The 21,273-nt window shown below is 40.1% G+C and overlaps 2 protein-coding genes and 1 long non-coding RNA gene across 3 annotated transcripts in view; 2 read left to right on the top strand and 1 right to left on the bottom strand.

The window, feature by feature from the left end:
• nlrc5 (NLR family, CARD domain containing 5) overlaps window positions 1-7,321 on the top strand; it is a 35,408-nt gene extending 28,087 nt beyond the window's left edge. The window contains exons 40-55 of the mRNA XM_008299637.1: window positions 118-165; window positions 441-524; window positions 642-725; window positions 814-897; window positions 1,290-1,364; window positions 1,514-1,597; window positions 1,686-1,769; window positions 2,610-2,702; window positions 2,822-2,905; window positions 5,114-5,197; window positions 5,604-5,687; window positions 5,781-5,864; window positions 5,958-6,035; window positions 6,523-6,606; window positions 6,870-6,953; window positions 7,082-7,321. Coding sequence (XP_008297859.1) covers window positions 118-165; window positions 441-524; window positions 642-725; window positions 814-897; window positions 1,290-1,364; window positions 1,514-1,597; window positions 1,686-1,769; window positions 2,610-2,702; window positions 2,822-2,905; window positions 5,114-5,197; window positions 5,604-5,687; window positions 5,781-5,864; window positions 5,958-6,035; window positions 6,523-6,606; window positions 6,870-6,953; window positions 7,082-7,163 — 1,300 coding nt within the window. The 3' untranslated portion in view covers window positions 7,164-7,321. The remainder of the gene's footprint in view (window positions 1-117; window positions 166-440; window positions 525-641; window positions 726-813; window positions 898-1,289; window positions 1,365-1,513; window positions 1,598-1,685; window positions 1,770-2,609; window positions 2,703-2,821; window positions 2,906-5,113; window positions 5,198-5,603; window positions 5,688-5,780; window positions 5,865-5,957; window positions 6,036-6,522; window positions 6,607-6,869; window positions 6,954-7,081) is intronic.
• A 948-nt stretch (window positions 7,322-8,269) lies between these two features.
• On the bottom strand, window positions 8,270-9,419 carry LOC103370542 (uncharacterized). Its single transcript, XR_520895.1, has 2 exons — window positions 8,663-9,419; window positions 8,270-8,630 (listed from the first exon to the last, which is right to left on the bottom strand). It is a non-coding gene; the product is annotated as an uncharacterized LOC103370542 (long non-coding RNA).
• Window positions 9,420-14,399: 4,980 nt separating this feature from the next.
• Window positions 14,400-21,273, top strand: part of cpne2 (copine II) — a 68,410-nt gene continuing 61,536 nt past the window's right edge. Inside the window, exon 1 of the mRNA XM_008299638.1 lies at window positions 14,400-14,576. Within this exon, the coding sequence (XP_008297860.1) occupies window positions 14,400-14,576 (177 nt within the window). The remainder of the gene's footprint in view (window positions 14,577-21,273) is intronic.

Genomic DNA, 21,273 nt, shown 5'->3' with positions numbered 1-21,273 from the left:
CTGATAGCTGAATTTCTTCTTTCCAATATTAAACTTTTAAATGTTCTAAGCTGTGCTTCACACACAAAGAATGTGACGATGCATCATTTTGTCTTGTTTTTTGTTTTGTTTTTGCAGTGGTGATGCTGCAGTTCCAGCTCAGTCATTGGCCGTAAAGGAAATAGGGTACTTTTAAAAAACTTTTAAATGATACCTGCAAGTGATGCGCATCTTTATTACAGCCTCACTGTAATAGGGGCATAAATCTAACTTTATGCTAGTTTTGCCTTATGGACATAAAATACATGGCAGCTGTTATAAAGATTGGTTGTTATAAAGACAGTGTTCAGCAACCTTACATAAATAAACATAATTTTTGCAGTCTTGTGAAAAACAAATCCTACATTTTGCACATTTTAAAATGATGGCAATCTCTGTTCCTCTCTTCTTCTCTCATCCAGCCTTCGAGACTGTGCAGTTAATGGGTACCAGCTTGCATCGATGGAGAGCATCATCCAGAGATGTCCTTTACTGACACATTTGGAGTGAGTGTTCTCTATTATTATGATGTATGAAAATAAAATGCACACTGCACTATTCAGAGATAACATGTTTGTAAAAAATGTCACGATTACTTATTATGTTGGGTCCTTTATTCACAGTGTTTCCCACAACAACCTGGGTCTAGTGGGAGCTGAGTTTCTCGCTTCTTCTCTGCCATTGTTGCCAAATCTCACTTCGCTCAGGTTAGAGATTTTTCACATTTGACACAGCGACCATCATGATGTGATTTACTGTTGTATTATGGTCAACGTGTTCTTTTGTCTTTTGCAGTGTTGAATCCAAAGACAGAGTTAACACTTTGACTGAGGAGTTCTTACAGGCTTTCCTGCAGTCTGCATCCATTCTGCACTTGAAGTAGGTATCTTTAGGCAATTTCCAGTATGAGAGTGTGCCTCTGCAATAATAATTGAATTTATTTTAAGGCTTTTAACACATCTTAACCAGGGGTGCCAATAATTATGGAGGGCGCTGTAGATAGCACATCGTGGAGCCTGGTAGATTAGAGCATTCACAACAAAAACATTACTAAGGCAGCTCTTTCTATCTTGATTTCAGACACTTGCAAAGTTGCCTTCATCTCAGATTTGTTCAGCAGTCAACACAGTTGCAGTAGATAAATGGTTTTATGCCTTTAGTATGGCCAAGGATGAAGCTTTTGTATCTGATCAACAAACTGTTTCCCCTTCAGCTGATGCTGACGTTTAGATAACCTTTTATAAATCGTTTTTTTTCTCTCTCTCTATCAGTCTTTCGGGTCACATGATCACCAGCACAGCAGCTGAGAATATGACCAGATTTTTGCCTCGTCTACGATCACTCAAGTAAGCATTTGGGTTAGAGTGTAGTTGACATGTGAATTGCTTTTACAGGTAGTTTCATACATGAGAAACAGCCATTATGTAAAATATAATGTCAGAGAGCGTGAACTTGGTTGAAACAGTCGAACTGACGTTTAACTTTTCTGTCATAGTCTGTCCCATTGTGTGTGGTTAGTGGCTGAAGGGCTGCAGCTCATGGAAACGCTGAGACAGTGTGTCAGTCTGGAACACCTTTGGTAAGACATACAAAGATATGAATCAGAACGAATACAAAAATGTCTGTTGTTCCTGTGTGTTAATATTTATTTGTGTGTGCACCTCAAGTCTGAACTGTGTGCAGCTGAATGAGGAGAGCAGCACGTGTCTGGCACAAGCACTAAGGAACACCCCCTTTATACGCACTCTCAGGTAAGAAACACAGTCTGCTGTGTTGTAGCAGTTTGATTAGAGCTTGATGTAAACAACCCCACTGACAAGTATTGATATAAACGTCTCAGTAATCTATTGGGCTTCGCTACTGGGCCATTATTGTTTAAAGATGTATTCATAACTCAAAAGCTGACCTTTTCAAGTGACTTTGAAGGCTAATAAAGTAAAATATGGTTTGCTCTTCACGACATAGTATTCAGTATTTATTTAACAGCGACATGGAGCCAAGCCACCGTAACTATTCCAGGCAGATGTCTTTGATTTTACAGCCACACTGACACACTTTACTCACACATACCCTGCAGTACTCGTGTAATCCAGTCTATTTACGATGTCATGCTTTTACTGTTGCTGCCAAAGGGGCTGCTCCACTGCTCACATTGCAGCCAATGTTGCTGCCGTTCATCATACCAGCGTGTCATCAGCTGCGTATGAACCTCATGATAAATTTGTATGGTGTAATCTCTTGATTTACCCTCCCCACGGGGGAAATCGAGCGTTTATTTTTCCCTGTTCTCTCATAGTGCTAAGCTGATAAGTGTTACTAACTAACGAGGTGCAATGTCATAACAGACGCTGAATGTCAGTGCTGTTTATGTAGCTTAGAAATACATATCATATTAACATGGATACTATCCTTATCGCATGGGATGTCTATTTATTTATTTAACATTACTAATCTTTCTTGTTCTAACAGTCACCTACTGGAGGTCCAGTCTGAGTTCAATACCAATACAACCATTTCCCAAAAGCTGTGATTGCTTGGTTGACCAGTAAACTTGATTTTATGTGAATTGTGTGTATGTATGTGTCTGCCAGGCTGAACAAGATTGTCACAGCACAATCAGAGGCTAACAGTGTGCTGGATCTCCTGGCTGCTATGGACGGACTCACACAAATACAGGAGATAGAGTGAGTTTTTCACACCATTCACAGTGTATGGTGCACAGGAACAAATGTGATCAACCTAATTTCAGTCTGTCACTTAAAAAGAGGTTGCCATCAGCAGTGTTGCATGTGTTTTCTCTCAGACTGGACGGCTGGAGGATGGCGGATGGCGGAATAGAACAGCTGACCAGACTTCTTCCTCTCTGGAAAGAGCTCAGGAAAATCAGGCAAGTGACTAGTGGTTAATTAACTTTGATGTGAAGTTTGTATTAAGTTTACCTCCAAATAATGAATTTCCAGCATGCTTATTCCAGGTTTTGTACATCCTTCCCTTTTTTTAATACAAATACATCATACATGGTCACATAATCCTGCAGAGAAATAATAATTAAATAACTTTATTTTCTGGCACTCTTCAAAAATAGTATTACAAAGTGCTTGACAAAAAAAAAAATTAAACAAAAACAAATATTTCTGGCAAATAAATGACAAGTTGGTTCAGCTGTTGAAAGAGTTTCTTAGATCACACGAGCAATTATTGTTACATTTTTTTTTTTCTTCAGTGTGAACTATTAAGGAAGCAATAATCTGCTACACACAAGGCATCATGTTGGGCTGAACAACTAATTGAAACATTAACTGAATTAGAATATGGCCGAGTGCAATATCCAAACTGCAGGAGCTGCAATTTTGTTGATACAGGCCAAATACATCACAACATACCATCATAATTCAATGACTGTGGTGCTGTTGGGACATTTCTGCCCACAAATCATATTCTCGAGAAGTAAGGGAATATACAGCAAAAATCACATCATTATTTTTAGGGATTTTTTTTTTCCCTAGAGAAGAAATGTAAATATTGTCGTTCGGACCAAAAATCATAACTCATATCACAATTACGATTCAAAATAATAAAATCTAAATGTGACATTTTAAGGCTAGTTTTAAGAGGCCAGTTAAACTGTCGCTAAAGCTCACAGACCCGTGCTGCCTTTGGTTATACTCGTGTGAGGTGAAAGCCATTCAAGGCATACCAGCCACTTTATTGGACCTTCACCACCTTCTTTATGGGGACCAGCTGCTCCCATGAGACAGCAGCTTCCTCCTTCCTGCAGTGTGGGATTGACGGCCACAAAATGTCCCTTGACTCAGGAGTTTTGTGATGCTTTCTTGTTTTTATTCACTGTAGTGTGTCAGTGTCCAATGTGTGCATGGATTAATCATCATCATGACATTCACATTAGAGGACCTAATGCCCAATTCAGATTTATTTTTACTCAGATCCAAGCTTTATATGGATGGTTCACATTTATGCTCTGGTGTGAATACAGTTGTGGTTCTAAGCTGCATGCACATATTTAACTGAAATGTCATTATCTTACAATTAATTCCTTACACTTGGGCTTAAACTGAAGCTTCCTCGTTGCTGCTACCCCATGATTCAGAGGGTAGCAACACAGAGGAGGAAACTAAATTGGATAAACCAAGTTTTGCACTAATTAGGACAATGAATTAAAAAGACCCAAGTAATGAGGTGTAAGGAGACTCTGCCCCTGCAGCGTCTGTTGGCGGAGAAGCAGAGAGAAAGTCAGAGGAAGGGCTTTTTAAAGCCACGTCAGGTGCAACTGTTTGGTCAGGAGCAGCTGCTGGTTGAGCTTCCAGAACTGAACAACCGGAGCTGGCAGGTACACAGACGCACCAGTGGATCTGACACCGCTCTAGGTCCAATTAATCTGTTAGCTCCTCGTCTCCACTGACCCGTCACTGTTGATTGTCTCCGTCGTGTTCATTATTAGGTGTCATTGCTCAATGATGACAAACAGGAACTACACTCATGCACAGAGAAGTGGAGAATAAATCACATGCCTGTAGTTGCATTGACAGAAATCGGACATGAATCAAGTCACACATAAATGCAAGTTGCCCAGAACTCATAAAAAAAATGTGGAGATTTTGCTCGTTCACACTTCTGTAAAAAATCTGAGTTGAGTCACTCTAGCATGTGAAAGTACAGCGATGAGCCACAGCTTTGAAACCACCTGCCTACTGTTGTGCGGTCACTCCTCGTGCCATAAAAACAGCTCTGAACACCGTAAACTGTTTGCCGTGTTCCATGGCAGTTACTATGTTGTAGTGTGGTGCTTTGACCTGCTGGGGGAGACTGCTGCTGTCAGGACATGCTGGTCCCTGATGGGTGGGGTTGTGCTCAGTCTGCAGCAGTGCTTAAGTTGGTGATTGATGTTGAAGTCACATTCATGTCAGTCAGACAGATTCCACACGGACCAAGTTATTGTAGAATTTAAATATTCATGACAATTGTACAGTGAAAAAGTCACTATGGCTCACAGCTGTGCATTGTGCCTCCACAACTCAATAAAAAACTGCTCATTTGACATCTTCTCGTTGTGTTTGTGTGTCTGTTTATCCTCCAGTCTTTCAGAGAACCTTGTCAGTGACCAATCAGGAGAGAAGCTGCTCGAGGCTCTGAGGAGCTGCAGTCACCTGGAGGAGCTGCAGTAAGGACATAACGGCATTTTCATATGTGATTCACTCTTGTAAATGTGTTTTTGGAACATCAACCCAACACTGAAAGATAAAATAAGACAAGATTACTTAAATTTTTATCAGAATGTAAACACAGGTTTTCCCAGATGTGCTACTTGCACAAATGGCTAAAAAAAAAAATAAATAGTTTGGCCCAATAAACAATAGAATCTTTTATCATTGCAAACTTTAGTCCTCAAAATTGTGTCTTTTGCAAGATAAAATATATTTTTAATATTTTTAGTTGATTTGTTTGTTAATTTGATTTAGTGTATTTGGTTAAAAATACCAATCAATTAAAACACAAATGAAAAAACATCATCTTGTGCTTGTTTATGTCAGTACAGAGTTTAAACATCTGCTTCTGCCCTCCTTCAGTCTGTCCAGAAACAGTCTTGGCGACCTCACTGCTGCTAAAATGGCTCTTGTTCTTCCATCGCTGACACACCTCAGTGTGTTAGAGTAAGTCTCACACATGTTTCAAGGTTCTTATTCACATTTACCGCTTTTGACAGAGTTGCTCAAAGGTTTATGTTGTTTGCGTGTCTTATCTAGTATTTCAGAGAACCGTATTGGATTTGAGGGCTCGGTTCGTCTGTCAGAAGCAATAATACACATGAAGAACCTCAGCAAGATTCAGTAAGATGCATTTCCTTCTATTATTTTGAGAGTCACAACCCTGCTTGATAACTAGATTCACTGATTGTGTCTGCTTCCTGTTTGGTCTCTCAGTTTGACCTCTGTTGGGACGCCACAGCTGTGTGCTGTCGCTGCCAGTCTGACCCACTGTCCCCTCATACAGGATGTGGGGTAAGATTAAAAAAATTGCAAAAATAGAATAAAAAAAGACCATACATTTAAAAAAAAAACTGTAATACAGTACATGTGGAGAATCATTACTTTATTTATTACTTCAGTATATTTCTAAAGCTTCACATGTTGCTCAGCTTGAGGTTTAATTAAATGATTTCTGTGAGCTAAAGTTCAAGTTGTGTTCTTCTAAAACTTAAATCTGACTTTGAATGTGATTGCTTTAGGGATTTCTAAATCCATGTGGAGCATTCACCTCCTGTTAACTGGTTTGGTGAGCTGAGATGTGAAGTGTGCTTCATGTTTGGCTTTAGCATGTAGTTTAATCACAATTAACTGCTCATATCCTGATTCCTGCCTGAAGTTTTGCTTTGAACATGACACATCAAAACTTTCAGACTTGAGCTAAAGGCTAATAGAAATAGTTTGTTTAGAAATGTTGCATAACTCTCCTGTTTTCTCTCTTTAACTCTCTGTTTCTGTCTAGTCTGGGATGGAATCATTGTGGTGATGATGTGGCACTGGAGCTGGCCAAAGTTTTGCCTTTCTGTCACAAGCTCAACCGGATAGAGTGAGTCTGATAAAAACGTACAGCCCAAGTGTTAGAGTTTTACCATTTATATCATTTTTGTGTTTAAACTTGATTTTTCGCTGTCACTTTCCCTAGATTGGATTTTATGCCCTATTTTCTTAATTTTTAATTCCAGAAATCCAGTAAAAACATTCTGTGGACCCCAGTTGGTCAGAGTTCTTTGGACTGTGTTTAGGTTTTATTTAATGATATGTGTAACTGTTGGTTCAGGACATAAAGCAGTATGTGTTTATTTCCTGTAGCCTGGAGTCCAACAGTGTGAGCGTTAGTGGGGCGGAGGCTCTGCTGAAAGCCTTACAGTCCTGCCCTGCGCTACACCTCATCAGGTACGATTTCTCTCAGGAAGATTAGGTTCATGCAGCCACCTGCACTTTCTGCTGACGACACCTTATTAATCTGTCGTGATATTTTTTCAGAAATTTCATCATTTACAATATTAAATTTGTGCTTGCAGATTGTGGAGGAACAACATGTCGCAGAGTGATGCCCACAGGCTCAGTCAGACGGACAGGAGGCTGAATTTCTCCCCCACATAAGTTGATCCGTCCTGCTGGATGGAGCAGAAGCACCATTCCAGTTCATCAGCATCCGCAGAGGTGAATCACAGCAGCAGCACAGAATGTCTTTAGACACACACTGAATTAATTTATCTGCACCTGCATGAGTGTTTTCGTGCAAGATTCCAAATTCCTACAAGATTCCAAATTCCTACAGCATGAAATGTTGTAGGGATATTACCCATTTTTTGCGCCTATTTAAATGTATGATTTTGCACTTGTTAACTTCTAGTTTCACAGCAGTAAACTGGTGGAATTAGCCAGCAGTGTGTCATTGTCCCTTCAACCTGGTGCCAAGTTAACTAACCTTTCTGATGGTCCATGCTGGGTGTGGAAATCATAAAGCTGGTGTGTTGGGAAGCTTACACCTAAAGGCTTCAGTTTGAACTTGTGCATCACACAAGTACCTTCCTTGATTTCTGGAGAGCTTCTGGACAGGATACGAAGATACACAAAGATCTGTCCTGATGGTTTGCTGATTTAATGAGCCAAAAAAAAAAAGAAAGCAGAATACAATTAAATACAAATCAATAAGATAAAGTGGAAAAAATCCAGAAATACCATCGGAGCCCTCAGAAGGTCACAGTGAGATGTTTTTTTAAAGACTTCTTTTGAGAACTACTAAATCACATCCATGACCAAACAGGCTCCTCTAGTTTTCTTTCTTAATGCAGTGGTGCAGACTTTTGCCTGACAGACACAGCTGAGGGTGCACAGATGACATCCCTGCCTTCGCGTGTGAGTCAGAGGAAACACAAGAGAACGCGACAGTTATTGTGTGGTAATGCAAAACGTATTGCAAAATAATGCAAAATAATGTAGGAGGGCTCTGTAGAATACATTGTAGATGAAAGAGAGATGTTTTAATTTACTTTGGGTATTTTACAAATCATTAAAATTAGCATAAAGAGCAACTCGTAATCACAAAAGTAGAATTGTGAGCCCTGTTCTAGGACATGGCTTAAAATGATAAAATTAGTGACATTTTTGCGTAACTTTGTTTAATTCTTGTAAATCTGCAGACACGACGTCGCTGCTCTTTCCACCAACACAAACTGCTGTGATACTAGAGGCCACACTGTGGATTTTTTTGCTTTGTCTGTATATATAATGACTGTCAGTAACCAGACTCTGATAGAATGAGTCACTTTGCACTGTGTTGTGTTTACAACAGAGGCCACATTACTGCATGCACAACAAATCACAAACTCACACTGAAAGAAGAGTTCATCTGCTCTTATGGTCATTCTAGGTTGTGGTCTCCATCCAAATTGCGTATTTATTTCTGCTGTTCACCCGGGAAAGAAAGTACCAATTATATTTTTTAAATTATTTATTTGACTGTAGTTAAAACTAAATGAAAATGTTGTCAGAGGTTAAATAATAAAATGATAGTTGACACTGAACATTGAGGACGGTGCTCTGTGACAGCTACACACCGCGCCACTGATATTTCTTTAGTTTAGAAATGTATCGACATGTTCTCAAACCAGAGCACCTTATTTTATTTCATTTTCCTTCATGAATTGTTTTTTATTGTTTGCAGTTATTTCGGGTGTATTTTGATGTTTACACGGTGGATTTAAACCATCTCAGGCTGAGACGCTTTTATGTAGCTTTTCTGTTAAAAACAGCATTTCTCAGGTTTGTTGTCATATTGCCTGTATCATTGTCATTCAGTGACTTGTATTAAAATGTCAACGGATAATTTAAATAATCTACCTTGAGTTCACGTCTTTATTAAGACTTTATCACCTATTTGGCTTCTTATACAACTCTCTGTTATTCCAAATATCTTAAAAACAAGAGATGATGCACGTCTCGCTTAGATAACTTGACAGAGCACAAACCTACCAAAACTTGTGTGAAACATCATATTTATTGTTCACTTTGTCTTCTAACTGCCAAAGTCTGCTGCTTTTCATAGTAGGAAGGAAAACTAAAAATCTGCTGAAGATTTTGAAGAATTTTGTACGAGTTGTTTTCTTTTTCTACTAACAGATGCTCATGCTTGGTCTGAAAAATATATAATTTGATTGTGACATGTTTTGCTGTTTATTAAAGAATGGTAAATAAATTAAATTTCCTTTCACCCTTGTCCTTTTCTCTAGAATAAACTAATAAAAATACAGCATTTTAACTCGTAGACCTTCATCCAGTAGAAACCATTTATCTGACTGTCTAAAGACAACAACGTTGTATTTCTTATAATGTTTAATAAAAGCAATAATTTTAACAAAAGGAGTTTTGTCTTGTGTTTTCTGTGGATATTTCCGCCTACATTGCTCCTGTCTACACAAAACCGTATGTGTGCAGGAGCTTTACAGTCAACAAAGCACATGTTATAGTTCACTGGCTTCATTCAAACCAGCAGCAGCAACAACAGCTGACACAGCAGCTGAGCCAGTCAGTAAAACAGGCTTAATAATGTTCACACGACGCCCTCTTGTGGTTTAACATCGGTGGTGCACATGTGTTCCAGTTTCAACTCCTTACAAGGATCCACGGCTGCATATTTACAACAGAACACAACCTACCTAATAGTCCTCCTGACAGAGGGTGTTTGATGCTACAGCTGTTAAATCAAAGCTGTAAATAATAAAATGAACAGTGACTAAAATCCGTTTAGCTGCTTCAGACATCATTAATGTTACCAGTAATACCTGTGACCAATCACAACATCTGCTGATCAATTAGCTCATTGTTCAACACACATCCATCAATAGAGTTCATATGTTTTCTTTGTGTCCACAACCAGGACAATCAGTGACTGAAGAAGGTAATGTTCAGTGATGAAGAAAGGACTCTGATCTTGTAAAAATACTTCAGATAAAAGTCCTGCATTTAACATTTTACTTTGGTTAAAGGATGTAAATATTATCAGAGTATGCAGCATGAAAATGGTCCCTGTGCTTTCATTACTGCATGACTGGATTATTATCACTCATGCATTCATATGTAAACTACATGCTACTGTGATTTTACATATTTTATATAATATTGGCTTGCTAACCTAACTGCATCATCATTTAATCTGTAAATAACCTGCAAACCACACAACTAAATCTGTTAAATGAATGTAGTCAATGAAATGTAACAGAGCGATATTTCCCTGTAGTGCTGCAACCAAAGACTAAATGTAAGTGTTGATAATCCGTTAACTATTTCTTGGTTTATCGATCTATAAAACGTCAGAATATGGTGAAACATGCTGATCGGTGTCTCATAAAAATACCAAATAATTGTCAAATTAATTGATTAATTAATGATAAATTATCAAAATAGTTGACAGTTAAATAGTTGACAAGTAATCGATTCACTATTTAATGTATTTTCCTGTGAAATGACAGAGATCTAAATGTACTTTGTCAGCAGTGTCCTTGAAATAATTATTGCATTGAAGTGCTAAAGTTTACGTGCAGACGTTTAAACAGTCAACAAATATTAAACTAAGAAACGTAAATAAAGATGGATATGGCCTCCACTTTATAAAACAAGGTGAACACAAATAAATAACTTGATTTTCACTCTAGGTGTTCCTTTAAATAGTATAATAATCCTAAAGCATCTGTATGTGACACAACTATAGACATATCTGTGCTGCCAGTGTTGCAAAAACAGCACCTAGTACTTAGTCACACATACAATACAATAAAGTAATAATTATAACAATAAAACGCCACAGACGGAAGTGTTTTTTTCTTCTTCTTGACAGTAGCGCCTTTATTTTGACAGCACACGCGGCTTGTTTCCGGTGTCATCTTAACGCTGCCAGCTTGACGTCGCTCGCTCCCGTCAGTGGCGGTGGGCGCAGAGAGCTCAGTCCGGGCTGCGAGGATGATTTACCTCCACACACTGTTGCGCCTCCTTCCAGGATACTCGGGTTCAAACACAAAAATGCCACTTTTCATTGCTTTGTAGGAGGGAAAAGTGGCTTTTTAAAGGAAAAAAAATCAGAACAAATTCTCTCCACTGTGCGCAGTAATTAAAGAATTTATCAAGTGAGAAGCGGCTGAGAAGTTGGTCATCATTTACTGAGGTGAGTCACATTTTGTTCTTTGTTGGGTGCACGTTTTGTGGAACATTTGTCTGCTGCAAGAAAAAAAAAGACAATGTAGAGGCAACAAAAACCAAAAACGTGCGTGCTGATTATGAATGCATGCAGAGGTGCGTTTGTGCAGAAAGCAGAGTTTGCATATATTTCAAGTTTAAGTTGATTACTGTTTCCATCATTGCTGTGCACCAACATGTGAGGCGTAATTAGACTTAATGACCCATCAGTGCTGTTTTTATTCCACCTGTGTGTCAGGTTGTGCTGCTCCCTCCTCCTGCTGCAGAAAGGTGTGGATGTGCGGTGTGACTGGGGTCTTCAGCAGGGTCAGTACAAACACACACCTGTGTTTTTTTTTATATAAATTGCAAGCTTTTTCCATGATGCACTCAGACACAAAGTGCTGTGTGGAGCCTAAAGCGATGCAATGTGGTCTTAAAAGCAGCTCTAGGTTGTTTTGTTTTTTTTCTGCCTGCAATCACACACACAAAAACACAAAAACATGCCAATCTCTGTCAGAAAACAGCTCCATCAGTGCATCCCAACATTATTTATTAAATCATTTTTCATGCTATTGTTATTTTTCAGTACTCTGCACTGCCTTTTTTTAAATTTTTTTCTGTGGGATTCTTTATCATGTTTATCAGTCAGAGCTTGCAACGGATGCAGCAGGTGTCTGCAGAAAGCTGGGGTTTATCCCTCTGTCTGTTCAGGACTTAATGTATTCAGCAGAGTGAATGACAATAAGTGAACGGATGAATGAGTGAGTAAAAGTACCTCCAGCCAGTCACAGCAAGCTTTTTTTTTTTTTTGTGGCCACCTCTGAATGATGAAGTCAGTGAATGGAAATGGTTATTTTCAGTGCATCACCACTAGCAGAGTGACATCACGGCGGCTGAACGAGGAGGAGCACGCTGGTTATGACACATTAGTCTCTTAGCAACAGACAGCATCCTTTTAGCACGCCGCCGTGAGAACAAAACCACATTTATGGACGCTGGCTGCTGTGCGTGTTTGTTTGTGGGGAATTATTTCAAATAAATTATCATTAACAGTGTTTTTACTCCTCTAAAGAGATGCTTCAGGACATATTTGTGTGTTTCCTCCTTCGTGTCGGAGCCTCCACAGTGGCTTTGATCAGGGTCTTTGTAATGTGTAACACTGGGTGTCATAGAGGTTTCCAGAGCTATGACCCAAACCACAGGCCAGCCAGCATTTATTTTTATTTCCATTTGTGTGGATATTTTTAGCCAAACAGGATTGTTAGTCTGATTAAGCCAAAGTCCCAAAAGGGCTCTAAAACCACAGGTGACATTCTGTAATGGAGGTTTATTGATTAATTCTGTACTTTTCCCCCTCTTTCCTTTTAACTTAAAAAGAAACATTCAAATGTCACTTCAGTTTAATCAACTCCCTCATAGCTTTATTTAGTGATTTCTGTGTGGAAATCTCTGCCTGGCAACAAGATGCATCTTTATTTTCTCTCCAGTAATTTATGATTTTGTCAGCTGGCAGTGGAAGACCAACACAACACACACACACACACACACACACACACACACACACACACCGACTCCTGGAGAGTGTTGGAGTTACGTAAGACCTCTAACGAGAAGCTGCGTGCTTTTCTGGACTCCAGCCATCAGTGGGCCTCCAACAACCACCTGTAGTTCATTTCACGGTTTATTTAACGTTATAGTAACCAGTCAGAACGTTGGAAGATATTTTCAGGCTGAAGTTGCCCTCAGGTTGCACAAAGTGTTGATATTTTGGTGCAGTTTATTGTGACATTTTTCATCAGAGTTTGAAGATACAAACACAACATTTATCGTTGACATTTTAAGCCTAATTATAGACGATAAGCTGTGTTATCATGTTTCTGCATTCAGGCTCAGAATCACGATTTGCAACGATGCAATTAGCAAATTGCAACGGCTGCAATTTAGAAACATGCAGCGTGCCAGACTGAGAGTTTCATCACATGCTTTAAATCTGTTACATACTGAATATTGGACTGAATTATGCCACAAATTAAATCAATTTTCCCCATTGTATTTGTTAGTTAATATTAGTTTTGTGTCATCTATCAATATATTAGTTAGTTAATTAGTGACTATCTATAATTAAAAGTATTTGCTGAATTTGATGCATGTCTTTGTTGTTCTTGATGGTAAATGTTGAGGTTTCTGAGTGTTGGTTGAATGAAAGACGATATTTAAAGGCATCATATGTGGTCTGTAGATACTAAAAATGGTATTTCTTCCTGTTTTCTTACACTTTGTCCATAAAACAATCAAGAAAATAATCAGAAGAATTCATCGATGATGGACATTTAAAAAAAAATAAAAAAAAAACTTGTTGAAAAGCATTTGATATATCAAGATAATTTTTAAAAATAAATAATAAATAAACAATTTAAGGCAAATTAAAAATGGTCAAGCAACCATTGTTCCAAAAGATGTCACGTCCAATTAACAGTCCAGACTTTAACCCTATGACAAAGAAAAACAGTAAATCCTCTCATTTAAGGAGCTTGAAGCGAACAGAGTTTGCCATTTTTTCACTCGTTTGAAACAATCAGTTGTTAAAAAAAAATAGTTTGAGATGATTTTTCTCTTGATCAACTAATTAGCTAATTGTTTCAGCTCCTCTGTGCACTAAAATAGTGGAACACATTTTTGTAGAAACACTTACTGGCTCTAGTTGTTGTTCCTCTTGTACCGTTATCAGGTTGACGTTTTTAGTTCTGAGTGAAACAACTAGAATCTGTCTTCTAACATCAATCCGGTGGCATCTATAGGTCGCATGATTCATTTGAAGTACCTGCAAAACTAAGTCGTAGCTGTACTTTTTGCTGAGTTTAAATCAGCAAATATTAGCTGATGCATTGAGCTAAGATGAACATTATAGCCTGCATAGTATGTGGATGTTAGCATCAAGCTCAAAGCACATCTTCAGTCTTGTGTTGATCGGTTTAGCTTGGCCAGTTCTTCAATATCTAACAAAGATTTCTTTTGATGTTTTCACTAGAAGTCCTGTTGTTCAAACAATCTAACTAAGCGGTTGCTGTGTGGCGGCATGTGATTGTGCACTGAACCCAAGTCCATTCCACTTACTCCTCCCTGCTTCCTTCCCCTCAGGCTGATCAGCTGTGACCTCAGAACATGGCCTACACTTTAGGCTCGGCTCCGGATGGTCAGACCCGCAGTGTCGGACCTCAGCACTGCGTCACTCGGGTGGAGCTGTCCGTCACCGCCACCAGCCTGCTGGACCGAGACGTAGCGTCCAAGTCGGATCCGTTCTGCGTCCTCTTCCATGAAGTGGATGGAAACTGGGTGGAGGTACGGTGTGGGTGGGGGGGGGGAGACACTGACGTGAGGTGGACGAGGCGTGTTGTGTTTTCAGTAAAACAGGTGGAAGATGGAGGAGAATCAGTGAAGAGTGAAATGGCAGATTGTGGAGGAGAAGCTGCACTGAGAGTTGATGTGTTAGGATCATAAGTAGTCAAACCCATTTGTGTGTTTCAGCTACGGGGAGGTGGAGGGACGAGGATAAAAGGGAAATAAAAAGAAGATTGAAGGGAGGATGGAAGATTTGAATAAGTGTTAGAAGTGCTTTCAAGGTCGCCTCCACCACGCTGGCTCTCTCAGCACAGCACAAACACCAGAGGACTTTGTTGTTTGGAGTCTGCTTTGTTCTGCAGGCAGCGGCCTATAGGTTGCGAGCCAGATCCAAACTCATGACGTCTTGACCATCTGGCATCGGCCACGGCATGCTGAGCCCAACAGAAAGATTCCTGAGCATTATTCTGGTGTTATGAAAACTGTAGACCTGGTTAAAGCCTCGAGCAGAGTCACTGGTTTCCACAATTGGACCTGTTGTTTCTAATGGTTCCATTAACTCGCTGAACCCGACATTTTTTGTTACCGTTACAGTTTTACTCACTGTGGGCTTGTGTTGTACCACAATATCAAGTCCGGCACCTCTATGGAAACAACACAACCATGACTAGAAGTAAAGAGAACTCAGAAATGTCTTTCTTGCTGTAAAAAAATGCAGTTATATACCATCAATGGGCTGCAGGGTGGCACAGTTGGTAGCACTGTTGCCTCGCAGCAAGAAGGTCACTGGTTCACGTCCCGGTGGGGGCACTGGGATCTTTCTGCCTGGAGTTTGCATGTTCTCTCCGTGCAGCGTGGGTTCTCTCTGGGTTCTCTGGCTTCCTCCCACACAGTCCAAAAACACGTTGAGGTTAATTGGTGATTCTAAATTGTCTGTAGGTGTGAATGTGAGTGTGCTTGGTTGTCTGTCTCTAAGTGTAGCCCTGTGATAGACTGGTGACCTGTCCAGGGTGTCCCCTGCCTTCACCCTAAGTCGGCTGAGATAGGCTCCAGCCCCTCCACGACCCTAGTGAGGATTAAGCGGTGTATAGATAATGGATGGATGGATTGAACCTCTACAAACTCATCTCACATCAACTCTGTGAAGGTTTCACCGTGCTGAATGAATCATCCAACAACATGCTGCTCTGTCTACTGTTTTTCTGCATTTATTTTCTTGATCTGGTACGTTTTATGTTATATACTTATCTCTGCATAAACACTGCCTGCCGTTTGACCAAATAGCCCAAAATTTTCTCAGCTGACTGTCGGTCACAGCTGAGACAGTCATGGTTGTGCCAAGTAGTGCAGAATTGTTTGGGGTTTTTTTGCACAGAATCTGGTGCAAACAGGCGATTTTTTAAACTAGACATGTAGAATAACGTGATTTTTAGAAAATGCTGCGATTTTAAGCTGGTTGAACTAAATGTTCGACCAGATTAGTTAAAGGGTGATCAGAAAATTGCAAATCTGACAATTCTCTTCATTTTAGAGGGTTAAAATATCAGTTGTGAAGATGCAAAGCGGAAAGTTGGGACGTAAAATGTATGAAATATATGAAGCAGACATGTTTGGCAAAGCAGATGAAAGTGGAAACCCTGAAGAAGCTGGTATTAGTAAGAGGATAGGACATATAAAGAGGTTTAATGTACAGTCCCTAGTGTGTACTATCAAACACAAAATGTGTCTTTATGTTGCACAGCTAAACTGAGGTAAAGCCACATCTTCCATTAGACCTGATGTTTGTATTTGCATTTGGGCTGCGTGGGATGGAAAGAAACTGAGGTTCGTTAAGAAACACATGATAAACATTTTGCTCCCAAAATGTAAAAGATAATGTGAGTGTTTGCTGCGTTCAGCACACTGATGGATGATTCCAGTGTTTACAAGTTGTGTGCTTCACAATAATACTCATTAGTCTTGTCAGGGATTAAAATGCTTCACACACTGACAGCAGAGTTGGGTTTAATTGCCTTCAAATGATGGACTTTGGCTGATGGCCTCATGCTTACTTGGTATTAAGGTGCTGTCGAGATCCCCGGTTGTAATTATGATTTGGAGTCAGAAAATGGAAATTGCAGCAATCTGGTGAAATAAAAGAACAGAGCTCTGGTAAAGGCACGCAGGTGATTTGAATTGTCTACTCTGATTGGTCGTCCTGGTTGCACTGTGTGGGAATGAGCAGGCAGGGCTTAGCTTTGTTGCATCTGTTGCTCCATGATAGAATAAATTACACGTTTTATCATTCTTACTGCTTAGTAATTAAATAATTTAGTCACCTTAAACCAGAACAGAGGTGATCACATCTGTATGGGTGTGTGGAGACTTTAGGATTAATGGACAGACTTTATTTGTGATGGATTTCCTCAGAAATGAAGAAAACACCCACAGTAGCAGAAGAAGGTTCTCACTGGTTTGTGCTGTGGTTCAAAGCTGTTAACTGGGACATTCTTGCTTGGAAAGACCTGATTATACAGTGTTATGCCCAGCTCGCTGAAGAGCATAACAAAGAAGGGAGGTTGACACGAGAACAGCTTTTAAAATAAATGAGTAATTTGTTGAAAACATTCAACAAAGGAAAACTAATGATAAGGTCTACAAACCCAGGCTAAACTCAACACAATCAAACCAAACCAAACCAGGAGAGATCTGAAAGGCTCCAGCCTTCCAGGAGGGAGAAAAGAGAGAAAGCCATCTTGGATTCACCCAGCTTTTAAAGGCACCAAGCAGGTGAAACCAATCCTTTAATGAAGTGGGAGGGGCAGGTCATCCAGACTGGGAAAAGGAAAGCAGAGGCAGGAAAACACACTGACAATGCCTGTGGCCGTCACAACAGGATTTAAAGTTTGCAGCGGAATCAATTAATTTAAATGGAAACGCTGCTCAAAGAGGCAAAATGAATCCACACAGTTGTTAGAGGTGGAGTTCAACTAACTTTGGTCTTGACAGAGTTGACCTTTGAGGGGACGGAGAGCAGAAATGTCCTAAATAATGGACGCTTATTTGCTGCTATTAGTTCTTCACCAGATTATGAAACAGGACCTGATGCTACAAATCTGTCTTTTACATACAATGTGCAAAGTTGTTGCTCCATTAGCGATTAGCTCATTTGCTCAGAAAGCTTTATTCTCCCACATGCTGATCAAAATGGTTTGCAATGGTGAACAAAGTGCCTGGAGGAAGCAACAGAACACTGGAGAGAAAATAGAAAGGACCTGCAGGATCTGCTGTGGCTGATTAATACGGGAGTGGACTGACGTTAACCGTTAGCCGCAGCAGTTCACCAACAAGCCCTGAGAGTAATCACAGCATCACCAAGCTTCAGGCCTCACGTTTTCAAGCTGATGTCACTTGTGTGACTTGTGTGTTGTGTGACTGCTGCTTTAGCCCTGTCATAGACTAACAACCTTTTTAGCTTTAACCCTTTGGATCCTGCAGAGGAAAAGCAGGCGATCAAAACCAGGATTTGTAGTGAATCACTACGAGGCGATTGTATTAAGAACGCTCCCCTGCTTCAAACACAGACTGTGTGTAGAAGATGGACATAGCTTCTGGGTCAAAAAGCAAAGCTAACGTAGAATTGATTTACTTTTTGAACAGCCAGCAGGGGGCGACTCCTCGGGCTGCAAAAAGAAGTCCAATTGTATAGAAATCTATGAGAAAATGAGATTTTTCACCTGATTTGTTACTTCAGTAAACACTTTCCAAGTAAGTTTATGGTCTCAATCGCTAGTTTTAAGTCTCATTTAATACAGAATGGTGGTAATTCAGTAAATTAGGGTCCCATTTAGAGTAAAATAGATGATGATGAAGAGTATACTGATAAGTTGCTGCATGTTCTGAGCCTCTTTCCAACAGTCCAATTTAATTACAGTTTTTATTTCGTAGTGATGAATCTAGAAAATTAAGGAAATTTTGAACACAAGAGTTGTTAAAAATTTCTGAGGCCAAAGGTGTTGTTACTTTATCCACGGTAGAATATTACATGTGGCTCAATAAATAGTTCAAAAAGCTGATGTTCCTTGTGGTCTTGGTTAAGCACAAGACCTTTAACCTGTTGGTTCTATTTGAAAGAAGGATAAATATTTGCTAATTCAAATTTTCTTTAGCGCTATACCTTGATTGGTTGACAGTGTGTTGAGTTGTCTGCTTTGATCGTATCATCGTCAAAGAATGACTGCGACTGTGATTTAAAACCTGTAGATTTTATGCCTCTCAGCGGCCCTGCATCAGCCAGCAGGTACACCGAGCTCAGTCTGTAAACAATGCATGATGCCAACGTGTGATGTATTTTCGTGCTGCGCGCTAAGTCAAAGATGAACACGGTGATGAAGTTGTGGTGTGTGTGTGTGTGTGTGTGTGCGTGTGTGTGTGTGTAGGCTGCAGCAGCTTCAAGGCATTTCTGCAACGAGCAGCTGGTCAACAGGCCAATCTGGCTTTTGTGTGCGTGCATGTGGCGGCGCATGTGGTTGTGCATGTGTGCGTGCGTGCACGTGTGTGTGTGTAGGCGAGCGCCTCGGGTTGTAGCTCGCTGTCGGTCAGCAGGGCATGTGGCTCCGATGTGAAATTGCCAACAGTTACCATGGCAACGAGGAGGGAAACAAAAGCTTAGCACTCCTGGAGTGAGGGAACGACGGAGGAGGCGAAATAAGGCCCGAACCTTCTCTCGGATATTATCCACATCTCACTCGCTCTCTCACTTTCTCTGATCCCCTCCTGCCGGCTTTTGTTTCACCTCCCCTCCTGGATTGTTTCCCTCGTTTGTGTAGCCGGCCCTTTTTCTTTTTTATCCCCTCTTTCTTTCTTTTTTTTTTTTTTCTCCATCTATCTCAGTTTCTGTCTATCTTCGTCTGTCTTGTGAGATGGAGGTGTGAGAAGCAGCTGGGTCCGTCGATGGAGGGGGGGGAGAGAAAAGGAGTGTGAGAGCGAGGAGGTGCGATGGAGGGAGATGTGAGGAGGGCGAGGAGGAGGGAGGGGAAATTAGAAGTCGAAGACAAGAGGAAGAAGTGATGACGCGACGAGAGGACGCTGAAAGGAAAGTGAATGAATGAAGCCGTCGCGGGAAAAGTATGAGAGCAGCCAAATGTGGTGTTAGAGAGGCTTCGATCTGTGCACAGAAATGTAAATGACGTGGCAGCACACTACTATTTTCTAAATCCTGTGATTTTTTCTCTCTCTCTCTCTCTCCAAACTCCACAAATCCTGATCTCAACAGAACTGCAGATACAAGCGAGAACTCACATGCAGGGAGGTTTAAAATCACACATTTACTGACATCATTTCTGCTCTCGCGTTTAAATGAAGCCTGCATGATGTCCTGAGTTTGTCGTCTTCCCTGGTTGCTTCTTTTTGGTTTAGAGACTAAGAAATAAACCAATTTGAACGAGAGCCACATTATTTGCAGACGTATCAGTATCCGTGTGAACTAGTTTATCTGCCCAAGAGGACAAAACGCTCCACTCAGCGAGTATCTGGGTCACAATTTTGGGAACCGTGTCAAGATTGTTTGTTTATTTACCAAATTTGCTGATGTGTCATAATCAGATTTCTTTAAAACTCTCAAATATTAATATCAGCGTTGACCTGCTAATCTAGATTAATTAAATATCAAGTTAAAGGTGATCTCTGGAGTGTTAAAGCTCTCATCTTTTCGTATAAACAGTAGATAAAATCATTGTGTTGTGTGAAAAAGCAAGTAGGAACTGTTGATTTTTTCAACATGTTTGAACAAGCGAACATTGAATCCTTGGCTGTAGAGAAATATGACACAAAAATTGACCCCTGAGAGTCATTTTCATAATTTAAACACAAATATCTTACCTTTAAAGACTTTAAATTAGAACAGGGGTTCCACATTAGGTGCTTACCGTAGGTAGTGAGGTTCTCTTTACTATTGAAGTATGTGTTGTCTAAACATCTAAAGAGCTCTCGAATGCCTTCAGATAAACAGGTTATGGTTGCCTCTGAGTATAGGAAAGGCTTTAATAAAAAAGGATCTCCAAATTATATCCCAGTCGTTCCACTGTAAGGAAACTTCTACTAGTGGCATCGACTTCAAATAACCCCCAGTTTGTTCAAGACCTCATCATGTAACAGAAGAAGTCTCCAAGAACCCAAAAAATCCATCAAGGAATCTGCAGTTAACTCTGCAAATGCTGGTGTCAAAGTTCTGCATCTACAATCACACACAGAACATTAGAGACAAACTTGTATTTGAAAGTGAACATGCAGGCAAAGATCAGGCCTTTTGGAACAATGTGCTCCGGACAGATGAATCAAAAATGGAGTTGTTTGGCCACAGTAATGAACCAAAGACAGTCTGTTTAGGAGAAGAACATCACACCAGCTGTGAGTCATGGTGTTGGGAATGTTCTGGTTCTGGTTGCTTCCCTGCTTTCGGCGCTGCACAGCTTGCAGATTCAACTATAAATTCTGCATCATATCAGAGAGTGTTTGAAGATAATATGAGTCCATTTATCTAAAGCTGAAGCTGAACTGTAAGTGAACCTTTGAACAGGATAAAGATCCTTAGTACATGAAAGAAATCCACCTAAAAGTGGCTCAAAAAGAACAAAGGGAGACCTCGTCGACGATTGAATGAAATGATTTGCAGGCAGTACATGCAAGAAAGCCCTCAAACATCTGGAGAAAAAAAGGA

This window comes from Stegastes partitus, unplaced genomic scaffold, assembly GCF_000690725.1.
Source record: "Stegastes partitus isolate 25-593 unplaced genomic scaffold, Stegastes_partitus-1.0.2 Scaffold1440, whole genome shotgun sequence".
Classification (NCBI taxonomy): domain Eukaryota; kingdom Metazoa; phylum Chordata; class Actinopteri; family Pomacentridae; genus Stegastes; species Stegastes partitus.
Note: the sequence above shows the minus strand (reverse complement) of the source record. Positions and strands in the feature narration are given on the sequence as shown.